This window comes from Vollenhovia emeryi, unplaced genomic scaffold (genome assembly GCF_000949405.1).
Source record: "Vollenhovia emeryi isolate VEMERY1.0 unplaced genomic scaffold, V.emery_V1.0 DF939213.1, whole genome shotgun sequence".
Classification (NCBI taxonomy): domain Eukaryota; kingdom Metazoa; phylum Arthropoda; class Insecta; order Hymenoptera; family Formicidae; genus Vollenhovia; species Vollenhovia emeryi.
In genome coordinates this window covers 730968-758052 of record NW_011967153.1, presented here as the reverse complement: position 1 = coordinate 758052, position 27085 = coordinate 730968, and the positions used below count along the sequence as shown (strand labels likewise).

The 27085-nt window shown below is 40.5% G+C and overlaps 1 protein-coding gene across 3 annotated transcripts; it reads left to right on the top strand.

The window, feature by feature from the left end:
- The first annotated feature begins 7 nt into the window (after positions 1 to 7).
- On the top strand, positions 8 to 27085 carry LOC105561064 (nuclear receptor subfamily 2 group E member 1). Of its 3 annotated transcripts, none has more exons than XM_012010722.1 (10): positions 8 to 162; positions 2909 to 2989; positions 3793 to 3954; positions 20852 to 21029; positions 21980 to 22184; positions 22727 to 22852; positions 22940 to 23182; positions 24148 to 24229; positions 25184 to 25424; positions 26011 to 27085. In XM_012010722.1, exons 1-10 carry the CDS (start codon positions 153 to 155, stop codon positions 26066 to 26068), a joined length of 1386 nt encoding a protein of 461 aa, XP_011866112.1. In that variant the 5' UTR covers positions 8 to 152; the 3' UTR covers positions 26069 to 27085. The 3 variants fall into 3 exon arrangements, with proteins under 3 accessions (XP_011866112.1, XP_011866111.1, XP_011866113.1); XM_012010721.1 differs by having other exon boundaries at positions 22682 to 22852; XM_012010723.1 differs by lacking the exon at positions 26011 to 27085 and having other exon boundaries at positions 25184 to 25554.

Below are 27085 nucleotides of genomic sequence, written 5' to 3'. Positions count from 1 at the left end.
AGAGATGAGTAGGTACGTCGAGGCTTGAAGCCATCCCGTCACGGAGAATGCTTCGGGACTTCGCGCGACCTCCTCGACGACGCGTCGGGACCACGGCCTCGGCTATACGTCGTCCTCTGGCGATGTTCGACTTTTGAACAGCTGCGGAGGAGATGGGCACAGGTCAGTCTCCAAAGACTCTCGCAGCACCTCTTTCTCTCTTTCTCTCTCTCTCTCTCTCTCTCTCTCTCTCTCCCTCTCTCTGTATCTCTCTTTCTCTCTCTCCTTCTCTCTCTCTCTCTCCCTCTCTCGCTCTTGCTTGGTCTTAACACGCGATAATGGGTTTAACTTGTGCGATCAACATTTGCGACAAAGGTACGGGGGTGCGCGACGTGAAAGTGACTTGGCGCGGCGGTTCCTCGCGATTCAGTGGTAAATCGCGGATTGTCGCGTCTTGAAAAACGCGCGCGTGTTCCACCGCGTCCGGCGGGAACTTGACGGTGTCGCGAACAGTTTCTCCGAACCCCCGTCTCTGCACTTGTCGATAGATCCCGTCGGGGTCCCGTTCTCCAGTTTCGAGATATTGTGTCGCCGCGATCGGATGACGATTATGACAGTGCTGGGACGAGTAGCTTCCGCAGACGTCTAAAGCCCGTGTCAGACTACGGACTCCCGACTCTGACTCGACTACTGACTCCGACTCCCGACTATGATTCAACCAATCACAGCAAAGCACCGGCCGACCCCGACTGCCGACTCGGGAACAGACGCCACTCTAATTGGTTGAATCATAGTCGGGAGTCCGAGTCAGTAGTCGAGTCAGAGTCGGGAGTCTGTAGTCTGATACGGGCCTAACGCCGGGTTTACTACGCGAGTCTCAGAGTCGTAGTCGTAAGAATAATCGACTATGATTGGTCAATTCTTATGTGTCTGACGGAATTGACCAATCACAGTCAATTATTCTCACGACTGCGACTCTGAGACTCGCATTGTAGACTTCGGCATAAATCGCGCGAAATCTTCAAGCCTGAAAAATTGTGTGGCGCGTCCGTGCGATTAATAGTGTTCGAACGAATTCTGAACATCGGTTTTGTTAACAGGTAAATCGATATACGACATATATTTTTACTACGATATTCGAGAGATAATTGATTAAAGGTTTTCGATGAATTTCATAAATTGTGGCTTTCGAAATTTGAAAAGTTGCACGACGCGATCGAGATACAATTAACGGTGCTTGAATTTTCTGTACACTTATGAGATAAACTGCGATTATCAGGAATCGAGTGCATTAAAATCAAAATAATTTTAAGTGCTCGATGTTTTAGTAAAGATATTAGATAGTTTTAAAATCATTTTTATGTCCACGCATGTTAATCGATAAATAGACAATGATATACGAGGCAATGTTTAATGAGAATATTTAGAATGTTTTAGAATATAACGTGATTTTGCAAATAAATGAAAAATCTACTTAAACAAATTGCTAAGTAATTATAATATATTGTGTTTCATTCATTTTGTATTATGTGCCTAAATAATCAGAAATTGCCTTCTAAAAATGTTTGAAAAAGCTGAAACACATTTTACGAATGACACGTTTGAGAATTAGCGATGTTTTGTTATCCAATTCCGCTCACATAATGCGCGATAGCTTGTACTTTTAATATAAATTTTTTTATTGCCCTTGAACGTTTCCATGAAAACTCGACAGCGCGAGTCTCATTTTAAAAAACTGTCATTGGCAAATTTCTCGAGAATTCAGAAATATTACATATTGTATATTCGCAATATGTTTTTAACTTATATTATTTGCGAATAAATTGCTGGCTTAATTTGGGTTGCACCTATTGTCGCTTGTACTTAGACTGTGACTTTTTTATATCAGACATATTATATTACGCTCTTTCTTAGATATCCAGATTTGCAAGACATTGAAAAAAATTTCTCCCCAAATAATATGCCGATTTGTAGCACCGCGAGATATCTCGGAAATATAAGAGTAGCAAAGTTAAGGTGGAATTTTTTCCGGGGAGCTGTAGAAATTTTATTCTTGGCTCGAATATCTGCCGCGTCAGAAAAAAAGAATTTAAGAGAACAGAAAATTAAGGTACCATTAAAGCTAATCTTGACGGTTTGAGTCTTATCGAGTCCTCGCCTGTTTCGAGATTAATTCACGCATGTCATGGCGGACGATATGGCACGACGTAGGATATCCAGAAGAAGAAGATGAAGACGTCGGTGTACACGATGAAAGCAATAATCCGTTGGGGTTGAAGTAACCCGGGTTGATCGGGTTAGGTTGGGTGTGAGACGCGAAGGCGGTTGATTCCCCAGGCCGGGGAAGGAAGGCTTTGGTTGGCTTAGGCACGGCCGTGTTTTTCTTGCCGCGGATCATTAGGACGATTAGGGTTCCTGCGAAAAGGGGGAAACAGATTAGCACCGGTGATCTTCTTGCGGCCCTGCCCGCTTTTCTCAAACGGGATTTCGCGAGAGTCCTTTAACCGTCGGCCTCTTCTTATCTGATCATCATTTTTGATCAAAGAACGTAATAAATATTGTGGTACAAATCTGATAATATCGCTCTTGTTATTCTAACGAATACTATGTCGTAACAGAGACAGTTGTCAAACTATGTTAGCTTTGGGTGTCTAATTTGTGTGAGACAATCCTTTAGATTAAAACACTCTGTCTCTAGTGAAAGTTAATTCTATAAGTTACACGTGAATGTGTGTAATTGATTAATTTCAGTGATTTGAATTATTATAGAAGGTTCGGAAAAATATTTGTACTATCTATAATTCTTCGTTATAATTAATGTTGTACGAGAGTAGATAGAATATACGAGGAAGACATGGTCGACATTCTCCGCGTGACGAGGAAGGAGCGACTTCAGGGAGCTAAAGTGCGACGTGTCTTTCTGTTTTAGGAGACAGATTACTCGACATACTGTGTGATGTATGCGGCGACCGTAGTTCTGGGAAACACTACGGCATCTACAGCTGCGACGGTAATATTAATTGATAACATTTGTAAAAGAGAAGCGAATCTTCTCGCAACAGTCTTTACAAAACTTGTTTATCATGTGCACAGCAGGAACAATTGTTTGATGAGTTGATCAAGAGGATACATTAAGTTTAAATATTAGCAATCCAGAGAAACGCAATTCATTTCCGATTCAACTTCTTAAAAATTCAAAACTGAAATTCGAAAGGATTGGATATAAAAGAATTAAAAGTATACATTTTATCTCTTTTTTTATACCAACTTAGTTAAATTCTCGTTGTTGGTGCGTCAGATCTAAAGTCTAATCTACAATGTGCTCTCTGCATCTAGAAACATTCTATTTTATACAAGCAAATCGAAGCGCCTAAAAGACTTGTCGACAATATACGATTGTACGGTGTGTAATATACAATTTATCCACTTGCGCAAATTTTTTACATTTATTGACTACAAAATAAAATGTTTCTACACGGAGAGAATTTTCTCTTAATATTAACCCTGAAAATCGTGTAATCGTGGGACAATATGGTATTTATAGAAGAACTTCGTGAGAATTTTTTGAAATTTTCCTAGTAATTATACTTATACATTCTATTAGTAAAATGTATAGAAAAATTTCGGAAGACTCTCATGAAGTTCTCCGAAATGTCATGTCCCACGATTACATGATTTTCCGGATAAATTTTAAGAGAAAATTCTCTCCGTGTAGACGCAAAGAGCACATTGTAGATTAGGCTTAAAAGCTTAACGACAAATTGGATTAACGTCTGTTATATCGTTACATGCAAGTTTCTTTGTGGTCATCAGGTTGCTCGGGGTTTTTCAAGCGAAGTATACACAGCAATCGGGAGTACATCTGCAAAGCCCAGGGTGCCAAGAAAGGACGTTGCCCGATCGACAAGACCCATAGGAATCAATGTCGTGCTTGTCGTCTCGCTAAGTGCTTCGAAGCTAATATGAACAAGGACGGTAAGTACTACGAGTTGTATTATCACCATAATATGAATTGATCGACGATGTGTCGCATGTCATAAGATTATTCGCGTTTGCTCGACTATTGAACTTGCATTTGCCAAACGTAGTCGATTATCTTTAGCGCAATTTTTGTTTTTATTTTAACATCCATAATTTTTTTTCGAAGAATATGTCCGTTGTGAAGCATTGAACAATTGTTAGAACGCGAATTGTTTGGCCGTTGCGGAACTGAGCCATGAATGCACTTAGGCACTTCGTAACTACTACGTTTCTTTATCCGGAAGTTAAATTCTTTAAAGCATTTCTTTAATCAATTGAATGAAGAAACTTTGCTTGATGTTATTTAACATAATTATCGTTGAAAATTAGATTTTCGAGAGTTCTATCAAGATGTTAATATATATTCTTAAAACCGTTCAATTGGCTATTTTTTCTAAATTTCACGTGCCGTACTTTCCTATTTTTTAATAGAATGTTACTTAAATTCCTGGTACTTTATGTTGTCATATTTGATATTGTTTTATCTGATATTTAATGTGTACGTAGAATTTTCTTCAAGATTCGTAGTTTATCCCGCGAGACATTTTTTAGCGCCATACGTTATTGACTCAAAAATATATTTGTCAAGTCTGCCAACTGCGAATGACCGCGAGAATCGTTTCAGCGAGCCTCTGGTATTTTCGCGAAAGACCGCAAATAAACCGCGAAGAAATCGACTGTAACTATCGGTCAACCAGACTCTCCTAAATAAACCTCCGCGAACAAAGCGTCGGCCACGGCTCAACAGTTCGCGCATTATCAGCGGGAAGCTAAACGAAATCGATACCGGTGAACAAGATGCCACGGCTTGGCGAACATTTCAGGTGCTAATGCGTCATCTCGGATTCAACTTTATTTTGTTACGCGATACTATGGGAAACTCGAGTGTGGGCTCGCTAACCGTGAAGGTGCTATAAATGGATACGCACTGTCATGCGACGTTTCGGTTTTCCGGTGACGTCTCATTTGATCGACGTCACGTTTTCTTTCGGGCAGGCACTTTTGACGCTTGATATTAAGTGATATTCACTCGGGCACAAAACGAAACCTTTGAGACTGGAATCTAAGATGGGCCGTTTTAAAACTCCGAATCTTCTTCACTGCTCATTTTCGCGAGCTCACTTTGTACGCGGGCAGATTTATTTTTGAGAAATTCTATGCGTTCTGTGCAGTAGCGGTTATTATTTACATTTTTGCCTTCTTCCAACTGTTTCGAAATTATAGTTAAATAATTTATAACTAAATAAAGAAGCCGGGAAAAGGGAGAAGTCACAGAGCGGCGAGATTCGTGCACTATCATTTTCCGCCCCCAAGAATAATATTTACAAAATTTCAGTAACATTTTAAAGCATCGATAATCATTTCGGCAGAGATTTCGGTAAAGGCTGAAGCCAAGCGGCACATGATACTATTTTCCCTACCGGATTGCTTACGAGAGCCAATCAGGACACAGAGGTTTCGATCAGGTGACTTAAGGTAGTTGTTTCGCGGCACTAATACTCAAAAGTTTCTTCCAGACAGGAACCGGCACTCAGTTATTACAACGACAATATTGTTCTAAAGAATACGCTTACGATTAATACGTAACATAAAATAGATTCAAAAGATTATAGTTTGAGGCGCTGTTTACACTCATGTCTACTACATAATTCTTCCCATTTTTTTAGTTTTAACTGTTTACATTGTTGGAACGGAACGGTCAATAATTTTGACTTTTTTCCAATTATTCGTTCTATTTTACTTTATGACATTTGTTTCTCATACGAATCTCACTCACCCGTTAAGCTTAAAGAAAAATGTGCCATCATTTGCGTTTGCAAACGCAAAGATTAATATTTTAACAGATAATAATATGTGTAAATAATATTTTTAACGTGTTTTACACGTAATATTTCGCGTAACATAGCAAACTGTAATATTTCTCTTTAGAACTTTGAGACGGTCGATTTTAATTTAACTAGTCTTATTTTGCACGTATTAATGTAAAGAGCAAACTGTAAAAATTTGAAATAATTCTCACATAAATGATTTTACGAAATACCTACCAGGCTGAATCCTGATTGGGTCTCGTAAGCGATCCAGTAGGAAAAAATAGTAATCGCGTGCCGCTGGCTTACCTTAACTCTCTCTCGGCTACTTGTAGGCGTACATAAATCATTTATAGGCGAACGGAAAAACACGGGCGAGTTATGCCAAAGTATCCGAGTTGTTTCTCGGTTCAGCAGCGATATTTAGAAATGACCGGGCTTGATCTTCCGCACGGAAGTTACACGGACGGGGCTAGGTGGTACACGGGTCGATGTTCCTCGCCATCGACGGCGATATAACAGCGGTGGAGGCTCGTTTTCTGGGACGCTTAGCGGGGGCTGGATTCTGTGCGAAGGTGGAGAGAGGTAGCGGCGAGGTGGAAAGAGAAAAGATGGATGGGATGGGACTCGCGGCAGGGTGGAAGGGAGAGAGAGAGAGAGGGTGGCAGGGAGGGAGGGAGGGAGGAGGCGGGGGCGATACGAGACCGCTTGGCAGGGATGAGGGTGCTCAGGGTGTCGGGGGTGTTTAATGCAGGACGGGTGCTCCGGTTCCCAGCGGTTGTCGAGGCTCCAGACGCGAGTAAGAGAGGAGATTCAATTAGTGGCAGAGCTTCCTAACGTTAAGGAGACTCCACACGGGGGTTGAAACACCAGGTCTCCACCTCGCCCCGCGCCGCTCCCCCTCTCGCCCGCCGCCTTCATCCGCGTAACACACTCGTACACGCTAACGCTCTCCCACGTCGTTCTCCGCCTCTGTCTCGAAATTACGCGTACTTTGTTGGCGGAGTTAATTAGACGCCGTGATTAATTGCTGACGTATAGCCAGGACAGCAGAGTGGCGCCGGGGCACTCTTTGTTTCGCGGATAACTTGCAACTTGCTTTCCTTTTTCCCCCGCGGCATACATAATACGCGCATAATAATTCAAAGGTGATGGCGATATTCGTCGAAATATTCGATGCGCCGGCAAATTTGACGAAACAAAGTATTACGGTAAAATTCCACCGAGCTTGTCACTTATCCACTTTACGTATTTGTAAATCCATAAAAATTAAGCCAAATAAAAATTAAACTGGTCTAACGTTAACTGCATATGACTTTTTCTCTTAAAATATTTTCATAAATATTTTTTCAAGTTCTTCTGTGGATTATTAATTGAATCTGTGAATAGTGGAATTTACACGGTTAGTGCGACAAACTGTACATTTAGTAGTATGGATATAAACATATATTTTGCTAACGAAATCACACTTGTATCGGATATTCAAATTAAAGACAGAAGTCTGGTCGCGGCTGACCAAGTTCAGACTGTTCTACTAACTTTTTCAGATATCTGACACCGCGCGGTGCGCTGCCATGATTAAATCTTCTAGTTTTGCATACGTAAAGAACTTGAACACTTTACCTAAGCAACTCTCTTTTCTGCAAAAATTTTTTCATAAATACATTTTTCAATTGTACTACGGAGTTTGTACAGTGATGGACAGAATGGTTGCGACATTTTTTTTAAAATGAGTTTAGGAACTCAAGAAATAGATCGGAAACGCTCAAAATGGTTTTCGAATGGCCATCAAGTAAAATATTCCTCGGAGAAGAAGATTTTGAAACGTAAACTTATTAAAAAACAGTGTTGCGACTATTCTGTCCATCACTGTTCACGGAGAGTTTTTTCTTTAAATTTGTCCCGATGATGATGTAATTGTGGGACAACACGGCATTTTGAACAACTTTATGAGAGTTTTTGAAATTTTTATCAATAAAATGTAAATTATAAAATTTCACGAAACTCTCATAAAGTTCTTCAAAAGTAAAATTGTTTTTTTAAATTTTACCATACACTTTATTAGTAAAATGTATGGTAAAATTTCAAAAACTCATAAAGTTCTTCAATTTTTTTTAAAGAACTTTATGAGAGTTTCCTGAAATTTCACCATACGTTTTATTAGTAAAATGTATACTAAGTATAATTACTAATAGAATGTATGATAAAATTTCAAGAAACTCTCATGAAGTTCTTTAATTTTTTTAAGAACTTTATAAGTTTTTGAAATGTTACCATACATTTTATTAAAATTGTTTAGTAAAATGTATGGTAAGATTTAAAAAAACTCATAACGTTTTTCAAAAATAAAATTGAACAACTTTACGAGAGTTTCTTGAAATTTTATCATACATAAAGTTCTTCAAACGTAAAATTGAAGAACTTTATGAGAGTTTCTTGAAATTTTATTATTTTATTAGTAATTATACTTAGTGTACATTTTACTAATAAAACGTATGGTAAAATTTCAAGAAGCTCTCACAAAGTTGTTCAAAATGCCACGTTGTTCCACGATTACACGATCGTCGGGGCATATTTTAAGAGAAAATTCTCCCCGTGTAAGATAAGATAACCCGAGCCTCGGAAAACGTTGTGAGGCGCGCATAAGACGTAGGTGACCACTCGGGGTACGCGCTATACATTATGTACGTGGTACTCGGCGCATCGCGAAACGAAGCCCTCCGTGACGCCGCAGGCGCGCAATCATCCGCTCGCTGACAACCCCCGAAACCTCCGACGCACTCACACCCGGCCGACGTAATCGACGCGCTTTCCTCTTTCCACGAAAATTCGTGCCCGCCCGCGATATTATCCGTCTGTGTTGGCGCACCGTGTCGCGCCGGCAAAATGCCGCCCTCTCACCCTCGCTCGATTTCGCGCGCGCGCGCGCGCGCGCGTGCTGGTATATGTGTAAATGTATATGTATATATGTATTACGCGGAATATGGCGTTAAACGACGTTGGAAGATTACCGAGCGGCTTACCACTGCGGATTTGTAATTCTTGGCGATCGTCACGACTCGCGAGCGGAAGAAGCGGACTGCCATCGATTATGTTCTCCATGTTAATACTTTGCGCTTTAACCGCGGATTACGCTCACAATTCCGTCAGATTATTGAAAATGTGAGATATTGAAAAATCATTGCGGACATCCGTGCGGAATTCTAAATTACCGGGGTAGCGAAATCGATGTTACCATTTAGAAGGTTTCTCTGTCCGGTGAGGGGAGTTGGTCTTTTTTTAAGCATTTACATCTTGAAAACGTTTATTGGAAAATAAGTGAAAATTCTTTCAAACTTTGCACAGTGCATTGACCAAACGATTGGTTAAACATTGGACCAATATTTAGTTGTATTGGGCCGATGTTTAGCCAATGCGCTGTGCTACTAGGGAAACCATATATTAAATTTATTATCTGATCACGTAATGTTAAAATGTGGTAATGGGGTAAGATAATAAATTTAATATAGCGTTTGCACAGAGTAACGATGCTTTTTACAAAATTTCTTATTTATTCTTTTTTTTAGAATGCTCGCAATGTGTATATCACGAAACTCTATTGAACATTTTTACGTACATGAATTTTAATAATTAAAATTTTTTAATATTATTTTAAGTGTATTTTCCTTTAAAATTTTCTGCAAAATTGTGAAGTTACTAGAAACCGACTATTATAAAAGTCACAATTTAGTGTAACGAAATTTACTGCAAAAGTCTTTTCGTTGTTTGAAAATACGCGGTAGCTTATTTAAGAGCATTGATATTTAAAAGTTATAATAATATCTTAAGATTATAAAAGAACACACTGACAAATGAACAGGTGATTCAAGTAACTTTTAAGCTTTTGTCGCGGTCCTGATTCATTTCTCGCTTATTTTTACCCAGTTTTCATTGAATTTCGAGTCGTTTTTTTTAATTAATTTCCAATTTCTTATCAAGTTTTACTTAAATCGCCGTGTGAAGTTATCCATAGATTAGATATTTCACGAAGACACGCAACCGTAACGATTTTCCGCCAGTTACATACCTTGTTAAAAAGTTAAACGAAAAGCGAGAGACCAGAAGATGATGACTCTCCAAATGAAATTCTACGCCCCACGACTTTTCCTGGAACCGTACGGTCAACATCATTTCTAGTGTACACACATTCAGATCCACCAACACACTTGGATCCGCAAACTTCGCCTCGTTTCATGCCCAATCGATCGCAGCCCGCTACTTCAAACTTTAAATCTCTTTGTTTCCGTTCATAATTCGGAAGAACCCTTTCTAAAAGTATCAAGCACTTTGAACCGGAATTAAATCGAACCGCTTGCCCCTTTCGATAATTACAGAATTGGAATTATTCGAGCGTTTTCGGAGTATGAAGTTTCCCGTCTCACAATCGCGGTGATATTAAAAATAATCCATCCAGATGTTAAATAAGCACCTTGAGCACAATTCAAGTATCGGTTTTTCATTTAAAAAAGTCACACTCGTCATGTATCAAATTATTGTATTGCGCAGAGATAAACACTTCTGTTTGTTAAACAAATAATTTTGAAAGAAAAAATGTACTTTCTTATAAATAAGTAGAAAAATAAGTCGAAACAAATTGAAATAACAAATAAGTTACACTCAAAACAATAAGAAAGTCAAAGGCCAAAGTGCAACAGAGGAAGTTACAGTTGAAGTAATCTGTAGTTTAGTCTTCAATACTAGAGAAAAATTCATCTCGGGACATTTGGTTTACAATGTCTGACGCAAGAGCGGACCTAATGGTTTTAATTTTTCCGGGCGTGAGAAAGTTATGACGTCAAATTACATTTTCTACTTCTACGCGAATTTATTTATTTCCGCCTTCGTTTCTCTACAAAGTGTCACGTCGTCTTTAATCGGAGTTAAAAGCTGCAAATATTATTTGAGGCTCTGTAAAAGCTTTTTTCTAAAGCTCCTTTTATATCCGAGTGTCCAATTGCGCAAGGCATAATGCCGCAGCATATTCTACAAAAATCCGAAGGTCTCGCGGGCCGCACGCGAAAGCGTTTTATACTGGCGAATGACACTCGAGCACGCATCGAGAAAAATAGAAAAAGATCGGGATAAAGCGAAATACGCCGAAGAGGAACAGAGAAAAGCGTACGACGACCGGTCAAAGGGGAAATGTGACGTAAAATGTCTCGATCCCTCCCCGAAATATTCGAAGCTCGAAATCGTCTGAAAATCAATTTGACGAGCTTAAATAAATTTCAATTCCGTTAAAAGTGTTTTTATCGACGCCACCATTTTTGCTAAACAGATTTGTGTAAAGCCAGTAGAAAGGAACGACGCCTCTTGCCCTGCCTATTATTCGCAATTTTTAAACACACGTAATATCTTCGTGCAAGAATACAACAGTGAGAAGACAAGTCGCTTTGCCACACACGGAAAAAGAAAGTGCTGTTGAATTAAGCAAAATGAAGTTGCTTGAATTAAACGTCACGGGCCGCCACAAACATAAATAATTCACTCAATTGTATTTGCTATGGATTTTAATTTCAAGTATTGAACTAAATATCCAGGTTGTTGAGACAACAATCTCGTGTTTTTCATTTATTAATACCGATGTTGTTTCAACGATTTGATTGCAATTGCACTGATCTCGTTGATACAGCATCATTCTTTTTTCCGCGTGGAGATACCCATCGCGCGAATGTCGCTCCCGGCCATTCAAAAGCGCACGCGAAGTTCTGCGCTTCGTCACGAGTGCTATTTAACAAACATATACGAAAAGTTATTCCCTAAAAATTGCTTCGGAACCTCGTAATATTTTTGGCCGGCCATGGACGAGGTCGAGGGTAGTGACAGCACACAGGGGGAGTCGCGTGGGAGTGGACGGCTGGTAACGCAACGAAGCGAGGCGTGCCGTACACGCGACGGGCAGCATCAATCCATCCACATAAACGGTAAACGGTAAAGCGGGCCTGGAACAGAGCGAGGGGTACAGTGGTCGTCGTAAATGCCTTCTCGTCGCCGAGCGGACACCCTTCGAAAGAATACAAGTGTCCGTGGATAAAAAACACTTAACGCGAAATGAAGAGTAGACGACGTGGAGCGCACAAACTGATGCTGTAGCCTGCGTCACATATATTTGGGAAGCGAGATATTTTTAATTTATTACAAGCCGCATCGTGAAAATTAGTAATAAAAACGTTCCCAATTTCTATTCCAAGCGACAGTCTTTAATTTTAAAACATTTTAAGTCCGGCCAATCTCGAGCAACGTTTAAATAGTCGTCTCTTCTTAAATCGCATATGCAATTGTGCCTTTGTTCTTAAAAAAAATTATAATAACAATGGGGGATTTTCATCTCGCGCTGAAATTTTCTCGGGTAAAATTGATCTCGAACAATTTAGTTTCAGGAGCATTTTGCGTGCGATGCGTTTCATTGAAACTCATTAGAAATAAATTAGATAGCACGAATGACGCTAAGAAAATTAGTAATAAAAACGTTCCCAAATTCTATTTCAAACGACAGTCTTTAATTTTAAAACATTTTAAGTCCGGCCAATCTCGAGCACCGTTTAAATAATCATCGCATATGCAATTGTGCTTTTGTTCTTAACAAAATAATAATAATGTGGGAATTTTCATCTCGGGTGAAAATTTTCTCGGGTGAAATTTACCCCGAACAATTTCGTTTCAGGAGCGTCCCGTGCGATGCGTTTTATTGAAACCCACTAGTAATAGGATAATGCATTTATGATGCTCACTGTACGCGGTACGAGAAGGAGAGAAACGCGGTGGAGAACGCCGGGGCGCGTCCTCCCTCGCGTGATACGAGCGCGATGTGTGCGGACGAAACGGGTCGTTGCGCTAAGCCGGGCTTTGATCGTCACCTGTCATCATACCAACGCGCCCCGGAGGAACTGCAGCGACCCGGTCCCGGCGTTCCCCGGCCGTCTCCGGCTCCGGCATAAACGCGAGAATTACATCCGCGAGTTATCACGGGGCTCTCTCGCCCCGTGTCGTGTCACGAGTTACGGACGGGCTCTCGAGCCGCGCGGGCGCGACGCGAAAATACGCTTCTCCGTCGAATACTCTTGCGAATGGGCGTAAAATGTCAAGCTGCTTTGTCACGCTTAATCCTTTTCTACCTGAAACGATATGATTAACGTTATGATAAAACGCCCTCACAGAAATACAATTGTATTTACATTTCTCTCCTTCCTATCGAAAGCTGTAAAGAAAAGTCGTAATCTCTTGTTAGAGTTATTAGACGAATTGTTTAGATGAACGTGTCAATCTTGCGATAGATGTTACTTTAAGTAATTTTTGTGTGATAAAATATAAGTTTGTGATATGTAGGCACACACATACACGTCTTCTTTTTATTTGAGATACACAAAGATAAAGAAGCGTGACGGACGTTCATTTTTAATAATTTTAGAAAATTGTTTAGGTGCACGACATGTACTATTTATATTTCTGACATTTTATTCCAAGATCAATGAAATTTTGATCACATTTCTATCCCTTTTCGAAAATTCAAATCCCCCTAATGTTTGTATTTTTATTACAAAACACATCGAAGATGATTTGCCACAAATATTTTTAGTTATTATAACTTTCCCTTTCTCTCTCTTCGCTTCTTATTATACTAGAACACCTGCGTGCGCTACGCGCGCGCGATTTATTTATTTCTCCTTATTTTCTTACGATAATTTTTACGCGTAACAAATAGTTAAAGAGGTTAACTGATGAGCAACATCACACATTAACCCTTTGCACTCCGAATTATATTTCATCTATCTTCATCTATTGGTTTGGACTTGAAAATATGTCGAGTGACACTCGACAAAGAAGCTCCTGAGATAAAAACTGATGTCGAGTCACACTCGACATAGGAGTGCAAAGGGTTAAACATGAACAAAAGAATTGAGGCATAGCACGAATCTAAAAGAGAAGCGAAGCGCAGCGCATTTTGAAAAGACCAATCGACACCGCGGAAAAGAGGCCTCGACTGTTCGATATTAACAACTTTACGTCGGTCTCTTTTTTTTAGAAAGGAACATTTGCTTACACCCTTAGAAAGGATTTCTGTTACCGAGACAAAAAATATTCTTGACGCACTTATATTTCTCACAACCTCATTTAGTATAAAAATAAGACAATATCAAAATAAAATCATTAATTCTTATTCTCCTCTATGAAATTAAAAAAGATTGACTTCCCATACAGCATACAGGTCTAAAAGACAATGTATGTCTAAAAGACGACTTAAAGATATCTTAAAGATGTCTTTTAAACATGCGTGCTGTATGGATTACTATATTGAGACAAGAGTAACCTGTATAAATGTAAGTTTATATATTCTTGCGTTTAGAATAAATTTTCCCTTCATCTTACAACGCACGAATTCGGCAGCGCGATATTCGACAAAAGACGATGCATACTATCATTTTATTCTAGATTTTAGAATTTTTCATCAAGATTAAAATATTCCTTTTCCTATAATAAATATTGGCGCTATATCGATCCTATTTTATGATACATTCAAGTGTAATAGCATTGGATCCGGTAATTTCTTTTCTGTGGGTGTATTTTTATATTTTTATGTGTCTAGGCCACGCGAAAATATTCCGGCAAATCGAGGAAATAGTTAAGTAAACGCACCCCGCGTAAATGTACGGGGTACGAGCCTCATCTTGATGCATATGTATTTTATATTCGACACGGGCTGATCTGATTTCACGGAATTTTGATTTACGAGATTGGTCGAGGGAAGGTGTTAACAGTGAGCGACGATACATACGGATCGCATACGGTTTGTAACGTATGCAGATACACGTGTGACGGCATGCATATGATTTTCCGAACGATATAAGCGATGCACGTGGAAACAGATCCTATCCGTTCGGCCAATGATCCTGTCCGATCCGCGCATACAGGGTGATTTTCTTCATCCGTTTGACAGAGCGTTTGATAAATTTACAAATAAATTTTTCCTTAATTATAGCAAGCAATTTTCAAAATAAATGTACCGCTCTATTGTTAGACGCGGCATTAAACGTATAGCTTTACAGTGCAGGTTTCAATTTCATTCGTTATCTTCCTGCTGTTCTGTCAATAAATTATAAAGCGCAAAATTTGACGGAAGCACACTGTTCTAAATTAAGTTTTAGAATCTTCTTTGCAGCAAAAGGAATAATATTAACAGCTTTCAACGACACCCAGCGAGAAATGACTCGTCGATCGACGTCGAATCGACATCGACGCCGTCGAATTGACGTCGAATTTGACAATGTCGCTTCGACATCGTTTCGACGAATCATTTCTCACCGGGTATCTCTCCCCATATTGAAATCAAACTGAGGATGCTTGAGGTAGAAGTACACCGTTAAAAAAGCATGCATGTAAAATTACGTACATACCAAGTGTAGCGATTACACTATTAATAACGGAAGCATATAAATTTATGTACTTTTACAAAATATTCTTTTGCTCTTTGTTGCGTAAACACTTGTTTATACATGACGAAAAGTTACAACAAATTGTAAAGTTTGTACGCAATTAAAAGCAAGCAGTTTACTTATTAAATAAGGTAATAATTTTACCTACCAGGAGTAAAACTGACGCACACATATGGTCCCAATATTACCCACTATAATGCTTGCGTTCGTTTTCTCCCACTGGAAACATAAACCATACTGAAACTCCGTAGTTTACGTCACGTAAATTATAGATTTTTCAGCATAGTTTATTCTCCCAATGCACAGTGGGTCAGGAGACTCTAAAAAGTGGCCAAAAGTCGACCTCAAAAATCAGACCAAATACATTTTTTATATTTGTGTAGACAACTTAAAGTACTTATTTTTAAAATTTAAAACCAATTAAATAAATGGCATGTATTTGATAACGATTTCAATTTAATAATTATTAATTCAATTAATTAATTATGTATGGTGTTTTAACCGAATTTTAAAGATTTCTACGCTCTATTACACTACTTGCATATTCATAAAGAAAACTCCTGTCCAAAGACCATTCATAAAGAAAATTCCTGTGCTTCAGAGAAAACGGGATATAGAATTCCGAAACATAAAAGTTGTATATTATCGGATTTTTAAACTTTTTTCATTTTTTCGAATCGCCGCAACTTACGGCAATTCATCTGATCAGGGAAATCAAAATGTTATTGGATTTCTTAGAATGTGCACTTGAAGAAAAATCGGCCCACTTTTGCCCGAATTTATATTTCTAGAAGAAATTCGTCACTGAACGGATTGCAAGGCATCGGTCGGCACGGCACAAGTTTACTGTTTTTTTTATTTCACACTGTTTCGTTTTTTTAAAACAATATAGATAAGCATTATTGGCGTCTCGTCTCAGACGGGCCGTCTCGTAGGTTTGATTGGTTTGACGCAAAATGGCGGAACCAATAAGGTGTCTCGAATCTGTACTCTGAACGCGGGATTATTATTATTATTATTATTTGGTTACCTTTGGTCTGTTTTTTTTTATATGAAATTCGGAATCAGCGACCCTGGAAACTTAAAGGGTGCAAGTTTGAAAGAGGTTAGTTTACTTTATTAATTTTGGCCACTTTTTCGGGTCTCCCGGCCCACTGTGCAGTGGGAGAAAACGTACGCGGGCAATAATTGTAATTTTACATGTAATTTTTTTTACAAATACTTAACAAAATTGTAACATTTGCCCAAAGTAGTCATTACCAAATCCATCCCACCCCCCCCTGACGCGTATCCCGAGAATCAGTACGAGAAATCCGATAAGTCTTGGCACGTGGGTACGAGAGTCTCTCCCCGTTCGACACGCGCGCGAACTCGCGAGGCTCCTCCGACGGCAACGACGCCGCGACGGTCGCCGACGGTGGCGGAGATGATGGCGACGGTGGTGCGTCGCCCGTGTGTATCAACCCCATTCACTCGGGGGATTAGCCTTCGAGATCGCTGACTGCTGAAATGTTCACAGATCGGTTTACCGTTTAGCAGGATAGAGAGTGTGAGCCCCGTGATCCGTGGCCCGTGTGAGCACCGTGTGTGCACACGCACCCGCGCGCACGCGGGCGTACGGGGCGCACGCGTGTAGTACAATGTTAAAACGGAAGCCGCCCCCGTGTACCACGCCGCGCCACGTGTACGCGTGTGCGTGTGTTTAAGCGTACAGAGAAGGCGCCTACGCCTACGCCGTCCCGCACCGCTGTGGGAACTCGCATTGTGGACCACACGTGCCGGCCGGAGAGTATTACGGCGGTCCTGTGTGTTCATAGGTGTACGATAAGATGATGTGTATGTGTCGGTATAAGTGAGATGAGAGAGAGAGGAGGGGGGGGGAGGGAGAGAGAGAGGGTGGGAGAGAGGGAGAGGAAGAGAGAAAGAAACACAGCGGAATCACGAGATGAAAAGCGAACAGGGCGCGGTCCATTCCAGCGCATGCGATTCTAATCCCCGACGCCGTGTCCATTCGCCGTCCGGATACGCACGTACTCTCGAAAATCGCTCGTCTAAGCCGTTGAAAAAATTTGGAGGTGGCTACGACGGCAATCCAACTTGCGTCTTCGAAGACTCGGGGGAGGGGGGGCATCTTGGCAGGAATTCTCTCGCGACAAATTTTTATATATAATTTTGCACATAGCACTTTATAACCCAATGAGAAATGATTCGTCGAAAACGACGACTCGACATCGGTCGACGAGTCATTTTATCGTCTTTTTATTTGGATAAAAATTGCGGGGGCGAGCTCGAGTCTAAAATTGAGGAGATGCCGGTAAACTAGAGAAGTGCGTGAGTAATTGCAACGATTCGACATTCGATCTTCGATCGGTCTTCGCGCGGGGCTAAGAGATCAATTTGTCCCGTGCGTTTCTCTATGCCGAGAGCTTTTCCCTTGACGCACATTCGTTTCCGCTTCGCAGAACTTAAGCCGCTCAGCTATAAAGCTCTGTATTTGAGCAGCGATGCGTGCAGAGCGACAAAATGTTCCTCCTTGATCGCGAGATGTTGCGAAAAGCGAGGCGCTTTTGTGCGAAAAAGGCGAGCTTAATGGACGTGGCTGCGAAAAAACAGATCGTTTCCAGTCTTTGATTCGCGGCAGATTCGACGAGGGCCGATAAAATTAAGACCAAAATCTGTGTTACTCGAACAACATTTCGCATCTTACGCGTGAATGTAGGAAAAATGTGCTGCGTTTAATTGGAAATTTGGCATTTTTTCCAGTCTAAAATTTGCCTGGGATTTATTATCTTTTGCAGCTTTTGTTTCTTTTAATTTTGATATATCTTAAATTTTCAATACTTTGATCGCAGAAACGACCGAAAATATACTCGGAATATGTAGCTAAAAAATATTTATCTAATGTCAACATTACGTGTATTTTTATGGAAATTTTCCCGTTTTAAATCTTTCAAAGTAAAACCTATTTCCTTGTATAATTGTATCAAGAATCGCGTATTATAATCAGGTTGCAATAAAATTGTGAGAAATATGTGCAGACGATACACCGGTCTCGAAGGGTAATACCGTTGCTGCATTGAACGTAGAAAATCATTGTTTGTAAAGTAAACAGGTCTTTTCATTGGGCGCGTTTTTCCGGCAAGGGAGCTCATCGTTGAAAGAACAATTACTCTTGGAAAATAATAATATTTGTACCTGTTACGATGTGCACGGCCAATTTGGTCGATAAAGCAAACAACCCCGAAGCGGATTTCGCATCGCTTCTTTTTACTGCGTGCACGCGTGTCTGCGCACATGAAACCGCCGCTTCAATTTGGAAAAACATCTCTCTTTTACGTATCTCAACTTGCTTATTGACGACGTTTCGTAATGATAAGATTCTGAAAGCGTCGCGGGAAGCACGCGTTTCCAATGACGGTATCTCGAAGACTTATAGTTCCTGGTATACCGGACTGGTCATCGAAAAACATATAAAATTCTTTATCATCAGTTACAGAACAAAAGGAAATGTTAGTATAGACGACCGTAATAGACGCAGAGACGCAGTTACAAGGGAGTTGATAAAAAATTAGCATCTGCTTAAGGAAACGCTCTACCCTTACGGAAGAAACACTCAAGTTTTGAGTGTTAACACTCGATTGTCCGAATTTACTCTCAAAGTTGGGCGTAAACACCCAGATTTAAGTATTAAATTTACACTCAAATTTGAGAATAAATTCGGACAATCGAGCGTTAACACTCAAAACTTGAGCGATTTTTCCGTAAGGGTATCTCATGCACTATGGCGGAAGATAAGAAGTCCTTACGTTATCAATAGTGTTTGATTATCTATTACAATATTAATTTTCTGTTCATTTCGTCTGGAAATTAAACTTCTTCAAAATTGCCATAGAATCTCGATACTATTTCTCGAATATTTTGTATTAATAATTGGATAAATAATCAGGGTTGGGAAGTAACTCGTAACTTGTAACAAAGTTACAGTTACAGTTACTTTTTTCGGTAACTCTAACTTAACTTTGTTACTTTCTTTCCATCTGTCACTGTAACTTAACTCAGTTACATTTTTTCGATAACTAGTAACTAATTTAATAGTTACATTAATAGTTACTTTATACATTTTTTGAACCTCCACAGATCGCATTAGGCTTTGCATTTGCCAACCCTGTAAATGACAGAGGACTGTCGATAATGAAATTAACAAATTACAAGTAAAACGGGGTTTTGAAATGACGATACGTTGAAGTTAACGTTACATTGATCTTTACCCTTTTCCCAGTTTCTTTAATACGTTGACAGTTGAGATAGCAAACATTTTTGCTATTTAAGGGACGCCAGCAATATCAGAAATTTTTTAAATATATGTTGATATATTAAACAGCAGTAACTTTTCTTCAAATGAGAAAAACAAACAAGTAATCGTTACAAAAGATACACGAGTAAAAGAAAGAAACGATAAATATTTTTGATTAAAAGAAAATACCAATCCGGTATTTTCCAACCAGATTCCCACTAAAGAACTAAATAAAGACGCGTGTCGCCAAGTGGAAACGGTCGAGAAAATACGGCGTACTGCGATTAGGCAGCGAGCGAGACAATGGCCGACGTGCCGAGGACACGCCAGGTTTAATAAGCATACATCGTTTCTCGAGAAAAATTGGATTCCGGCGGTTAAAACGTCCCGAGAAGAAATTCCCATTGCGCCAGTGGCGAAGTATCTCTCGGCGGGGCGATGCGTGATAAAGGGGAGATATTGCGACGCCAGTGCGAACGTGGGAATCCGCGGCTGCTATCCGCTCAGCCTCATTAATGATGATGTGCTTGCCACCCAGTTGCAGCTCTCGCTTCGCCATCTCGCTCTATCTGTCTTCCTCCCCTACAGCGTCCTCTGCTTCCTCATCCCCTCTCTCTCTCTCCCCCACCCCTCTCTCTCTCTCTCTAGATTTGCAGCCACGCTCGAAAGATCGAGCTCTGTGGAAGCTGACGCCCGGCCAGCCACCACATCCGATCTACACCACCCTCTTTCATCCGCGATTCACCCCCTCTTCCCTCTCGACCTCTTGTTCGCCTCTCCCCCTCCGCCCCCGTCCCTCATCGGGTCACGGGATATACAGCTCTCGTACATCTCGAACGACCTACAACGCGCGTTACACCCCGAATTCAATTCCGCGCAACCTGCGCCCACTTTTTCGCTCCCACCGTTAAGTCCATCGCCGATATTATTGATAGGCGTTTTCTAGATACGGACCTTCGATCGCTGGAGGGCGAGGGTGCACGAGGGTATTTTTCATTGAGCTTCAGAAAGGGTTGAGAGCGCTTATTCAGCATTGCCGGCTCTTAAACGTGTTAATTGCGCGATAGTGTGAAAGAACTTTGTCGGGTCTCTTCGAAAGTACGTGTACCCGTGTAACTTTTTCCATAAAAGAAGTAAACAATAATTGCGTATGGTGTAAAGTACATTTGGGAGAATAGAAGCTTCCACCGTAGTATCCCTCTGGTGAGCTTCGTGGTACAATCGCGATGCGATCTGTCAGACGTCAAAAGTAATATAATTACGTCATAACTGGTGTTTAGCAGTGCAACATGAGCGCGGACCGAGGAAACCGAAACCCCACGCGATTATCTCGTCGGAGAAGCAGCATCAACAACAGTCGCCGATTGTCACGCAGTTGTCTCCTCACTCCGCGGCATCGGTGCACAATGATCGGTTAAGACCGGCACTCGCTCCCCCGTATATTCTCTCGCCGCACAGGTGCGTAACGTTTGCACTAATATACCTTGATCGCCGTTAAATTAAAACGTTCGTCTTACCTAAAGGCCGGCGCCCACGATGCTAGAACTTGGTCCAATCCATTTGCAGCTATTATGGAATTGGCTACACATCTCTCGAAACTTGGACCGGGTTCTAGCATCGTGGACACAGGCCTTGAAATCGCATATCGATACGCGATTGTACTGACGAGTGATAGAGAGCATGAGCGATCGAGTAACAAATCTAAGCAGAAAATAAAAGGCACGGTTGGTTTTTGGCTTTTCGCATTTACTATTTTTACTATTACGTGTTGAGAGAAGCGATTGTATTATTCCGATTTGTTAACATGCGCCTTGTGCAAGGTGTCCATCACCGCATTAACAGCAGATTCTGTCATCAATCTGATGTTCATCTATTCTTAATGAGAAACACTGTAAGCAGCAATAATTTTTATAGAAACAGTCAATGAATATAATACACGCGGACCGTATATTCTTTATACGCAAATATCACTTCGACAGAATCTTAATTCTTTGGTCCAGATCATTTCTTGCAGATAAAAAGTAAAATGCGCCATCATTAGCGTTTGCAAACGCAGATATTAGTATTTTAACACATAATGATACGTGTAAATAATATTTTTAACGTGTTTCACACGTAATGTTTCGTATAACATACTTTAACATTTGTTTACAACTTTGGGACGGTCAATTTTAATTAAGTCTTATTTGGCACGTATCAATGTAAGGAATAGACTGTAAAAATTCGAAACCATTCTCACATAAATGATTTTACGAAATAACTACCTTAACCGACAAAGCGGTTAATGCGGTGGTGGGAAGAGACACTCATCTCCCCCCCCCTCCCCCCGCCGCGTAGCTACAGAGAATGATAAAATTTCATGAGGCGACGTAGACTCTTCGTGAAGTAGTTAAGGGTTGTTACTGTAGAAGGTTAAGGTGCGACCAAAGATTCACGCCTTACCCACGACCGATGGCGCTGGTACAGAAACCGCCGGAGGAATCACCGTCCCCCGTACCGCTGATCCTACCGCACCCTCGCACGACCACGACCCTCTACCAGGCGGCCACCACCGTCTCCCTAGCGCCGCAGCCACCCCTTCTGCAGATACTAATGTCCGCCGAGGAGTGTCAGGTAAGTAATTCAGCTTAATTTCGGGAGGCCCCGCCGCCCCCGTTTCATTCCTGCAAACTTAATAAAGGCGGATCGCTCCGCTCGGTTTCTGCCACGCGGTGTCTAAACGGGCAAATTACACGCAGGGATTATTATTAACGTCGACCGCTCGGCGAAAATGGAGACAATACCTTTGCCTCGCGGGTGTTAATTATTACGGCCCCGTTATGCGCGACGGGCGTATTGTTTGAGATTATAGGCCGGAGTTATATAAAATCGATAAGACATAGGCAAAAGCAAGCGGATCGATGGCAGATATAGCGGACAACCATCCTAATTTGTAGCTGTATATACAATTCTTTAATGCATTACGTTTTTATTTCCACGAAAGAGCGGGATTTCCCTCTTTCTCAATATTTATTTTACAGAGGTAGATACACCGATCACTTATCCACCCATCGCACACCTCACCACTTGCTATATGTCACTTTGCATTCTTTTTTTCTTGTGTGAGAAAGTTTCGTGCTCTCGTTGTACAAATTACCGCCTCGCTTTGCCGTAAGGAACTGGTTTGGAACGCGCGACTGCAACCCACGGCGGAATATCCGATGGAGCAGATGGAGACGGAGACGAGTCGGAGTCCGACGGGCACCGTGCAGAGCTTCAGCCCGACCTGGGAGATGCTGCAGGTACCTTTTCAACACTTCCTCGTCGCGTGTCTTCTTCTCGGTTTGCCTTTAATCGTCCGCACCGTCCACACTTAAACGTTAACGCAGGAGACGACGGCTCGACTGCTGTTCATGGCCGTCAGATGGGTGCGTTGCCTGCCTCCTTTTCAAACAATATCGAAGGACGATCAGCTGCTGTTGCTGGAACGGTCCTGGACGCAGCTGTTCCTCCTGCATTTGGCGCAATGGTCCGTCTCTTGGGACATCACCGCGCTCCTCGAGGACGAGCAAGTGCGCAGCAGACTACCCACGGACGACAGTCCGACGAACCAGGAGCTCGTCCTTATTCAGGTTTTTACCCTTCCGCGCGTAGAAAGCCATAATAAGCGTCGTGAGAAACGTCGATATCGAGCGAAGCCTCTCCCTTGACAAAAAGATTAAGTATTGTTATTCCTGGTGGAAATATTTGGCTGAAAATATAATGAAATTTTGCGGAATGTATTTGAAAGTCTCTCTTAAATTGAGACCCCGCTTCATTATTATTTCATTAACATTTCAGTAAAAATCCAATGGAAAATTATTTCAGCAATCCTTCGTCGGAGAGTAACGCATTTTTTTACGTTGAATTCAGTAAAACTCATAATATTTGATATTTCGTGTGTTTTTGTTACAAAAATTAAGTAAGATCAACAGACTCCGGTAACAAAATCAAAAAAGAATCAAAGAAACGGGCAATAGGAGTCAACGCAGGAAGTTATGTGTGAAATATAATGTATATAGTTTAATACATAAAATAAAAATAATGTATATTCAGGCGTCATAATGTATATTATTTTTATTTGGTGCATAAAGCTATATGTATCTCACACATAACTTCTTGTGTTGACTATCGCCTGTTTCTTTGTTTTTTGTTTTTATTATTTTTTAACAGTATACTGTAACTTTCCTTATATTTTATAGTATTGAATTTCGTAAGGAAAATTTATGATTCATTTTGCGATACATTTAATAATTTTTTGACATCTTTCATTTCGCTTTTTATCATAGTATTTTCAGCAAGAAAATATTTCCATCGGAGATCTCGTTGTTTGCAGTTTTTTATTCGGCCGGTCCGCGTTAAAATCTCCAACAAAGATCTCTAAAGACTCGGATGCTACGAAGTAAGCAACAAACGCCAACGAGAATTTTGTTAAGAAGGTGAATCTTGAGAAGATGAATTCTTACAGTTTCTCGATTTCGGCGCGAGCGTTTCTTTTTCCAGTCTCCTCCGCAGACTCGCAAGGTTCGTTTCAACGGAGTGTTCTCTTGCGTTCCAGGCTATAATCTGCCGATTCAGGCAACTGTCCCCCGATTTCGGCGAGTGCGGCTGTATGAAAGCAGTGGCCCTGTTTACGCCAGGTAAAGAGCGCCCTTAAACGTAAACTAATTGTCATACCAGCGTATATTCGGCACACGGATTTATTCCTAAATTTAACGCTCGTTGCAAAAGCGTTCCGTACAGCACGCATGTCTAAACGACATCTTTGAGACGTCTTTAAGTCGTCTTTTAGACATACGTGTCGTTTGGGATTGAAGGCGCGAATTCAGTTACCCAATGTATCGCTATTGATTTTATATCATTGATATTCTTATTGGGGTGGAGCGAAGCTGTTTCGTTGATTGTCAGTTAAAGAAACATTCGGATAAAAAATTGTCAAGGCAGAAAGGGGCTCCTTAAGTCATGAGGTTTTTTAGCTTTTTGGCTTTTCATTTTGAAAATTTTTGCTCTACCTTATATTTATTCTTTTACTTGACTGTATTGAATAGAGGAAAGTCCCCTATGATAGAATAGGCTCCTAATATGAGATAGCTGAGCTTCTGCTAAATTAATAGAGTCCATCTAATTAGTTCCACCAGGAATTTATTGCCCTTTTAATAATATTATTAAGATACAATTGTACATTCTTGCGAAAAGGTATTTGCATTTAATTGCTTACGTTGATGATTTATCTACGGTAAACGTGCTCGAATTTGTGTACTTTTTTATTGTACGTTATTTTATATTGTAGTTTTACAATCGAGTGAAATCTGTTTGGTGGAAAATTGATTGTCAGATCGTGTGATCGTTGCGCGAAAAGATTTGTAATTGAATGTGGACGTTGAGAACCTACTATCTCGTATTATAATACAATCTCATAATGGAGAACTTTTCTCTCCGCTTCTCAAAATGACTTTTTCGAAATCCTCAAATGATTTATCAATCGCGTCACCCTCGAAGTGCCGATCGCATTTATTTCTCATATAATTATCTCGTGCAATTCTGTCGCTTGTCAATCGAACGTCGTACACGTGATCTCTCTTTGTAAATCGCAGAGACAGTAGGCCTGCACGCGGTCCAGCCCATTGAGATGCTGCAGGATCAGGCGCAACGTATTTTAGTGGATTACACGAGGTCACGGTATCCGCAGCAGCCCGGTAGAATCGGCAGGCTGATGATTCTGGTCGGATACCTGAGATGCGTCTCTTCCAAGACTGTGGAACGTCTGTTCTTTCACGAGACCATCGGGGAGATACCGATCTCGCGCTTGCTGGTCGACATGTACCAAATGGAGAAGTATATCAACTGAGGCAAATTTTGCATATCGTACACGTACGCGCGCCGCACACGTCATAAGTGTGCGAGGACCACAGCGAGCTCGCAGCTTTCCGAAACTCTTCCGACTCTCTCACATGTAGAAACGACAGAATAGAATAAGAGAAAAGTTTTCGAAATCTGTAGTGCCCCTCTCCCCCCCCTCCCCTCCCCTCCCCTCTTCGCCCCGAAAATTTTCACTTTGCTGGTTTTCGCCGTCGCGAAATTTTGTGTAACATATCGTTGATATCCCGCGCGGAAGGTGGATTTTACTGTTTTATCGTCGGGTCGTAAGATGAGATCTCTACACCATTGTTGTTGAAGAAACAATCGCTCCTTTGTCGGTTATTTTTATAGAAAGCACCGTAGAGTGTTTGGCTTTCCCGTTGATTGAATTTGTTATTTAAGTAAAAAATTTTTTCCATACTTTTAATAATATAATTAAGATGCAATCGTACGCTCTTTGCGAAAATGCATTCGCATTCAATTGCTTGTGTTGATGGATTTATCTACGGTAAACGCGCTCGAATTTATGTACTCTTTTATCGTACGTAATTTTATATTGCAGTGTTACATTCGAGCGAAAACACAATGTCCAAATATATTCAAGAAAATGTGAACAATGATCAACACGTTTCTGGTGACACCGGGCATTCTACTTACAAAGGCCCTTGTACTATCCACTAAACTATCGCATTTCTAAGTAAGGTTTACGTCATTGCTACATCAAACAGTCGTGTTTCTTTTATGCATGACCATCCAAATGAAAAAGAACGACGAAAGCAAATTTACGCGGAGTATCTACTTCAATTCATATATGTATATCCCAACGATTACGAAATGTAAGAAGAAGTAATGGAAATATATGCGCGTTTCGTTGCAAAACCCGAGCTTTCAGTCAGTGTAGATCACAACAGTTTTAACGAAAGAGATCATTGTTTTGCTATATCGTTTAAGCGTTTGCTTGTAAACGTTTTTGTAAAATGGTAATAACATACGCCCAAACATATTATTTCGTGTAACAGCTGATTTCTAATTATACGCCTTTAGAATATTTCATATGCTAGACAGAGCAATTGACTGTAAAACCATTGCGAAAATTGTACTCGAAGAAATAATTGAGAATCTGCAATGCACCATACGTCCCTCTCTGTGATTCCCCGTGAGTAACGAATTATTATGCCAATTCGTTTTGTTGAATAATCATGATCGTGGAATAAATATCATATACGTATTGCATCAGCATAAAGCTAAGTCACACGATAAAAATAACGTAGGCGACGGAAGCATCGCAATGCAATTATTACAGGTGGAAAAGTACGGTATAACAATGTAAAAAGTGTGGTATAATAATGGTGCTCTAATTTTTTTATATCATTGCTTTGGTAAAATATAAGTTTATTCGTAAGACTCGCTCTCGAGTGCAGTGCGGAATTATTATTACGAATGACAACGTCGAACAAAGTCGTCGAATGAAAAAACATGTATCATAAAGCGAAGCTGTACTCCACAATATAATTGTTATATCCTCAAATTCTTTTGTTAATAGAATTATTAAATTTGTTATACAATAACGTAAAAGATATTATATAGCATGCAGAATAAGCTCTATTCTGTATTAATAAATGTCTCATACAAATAAA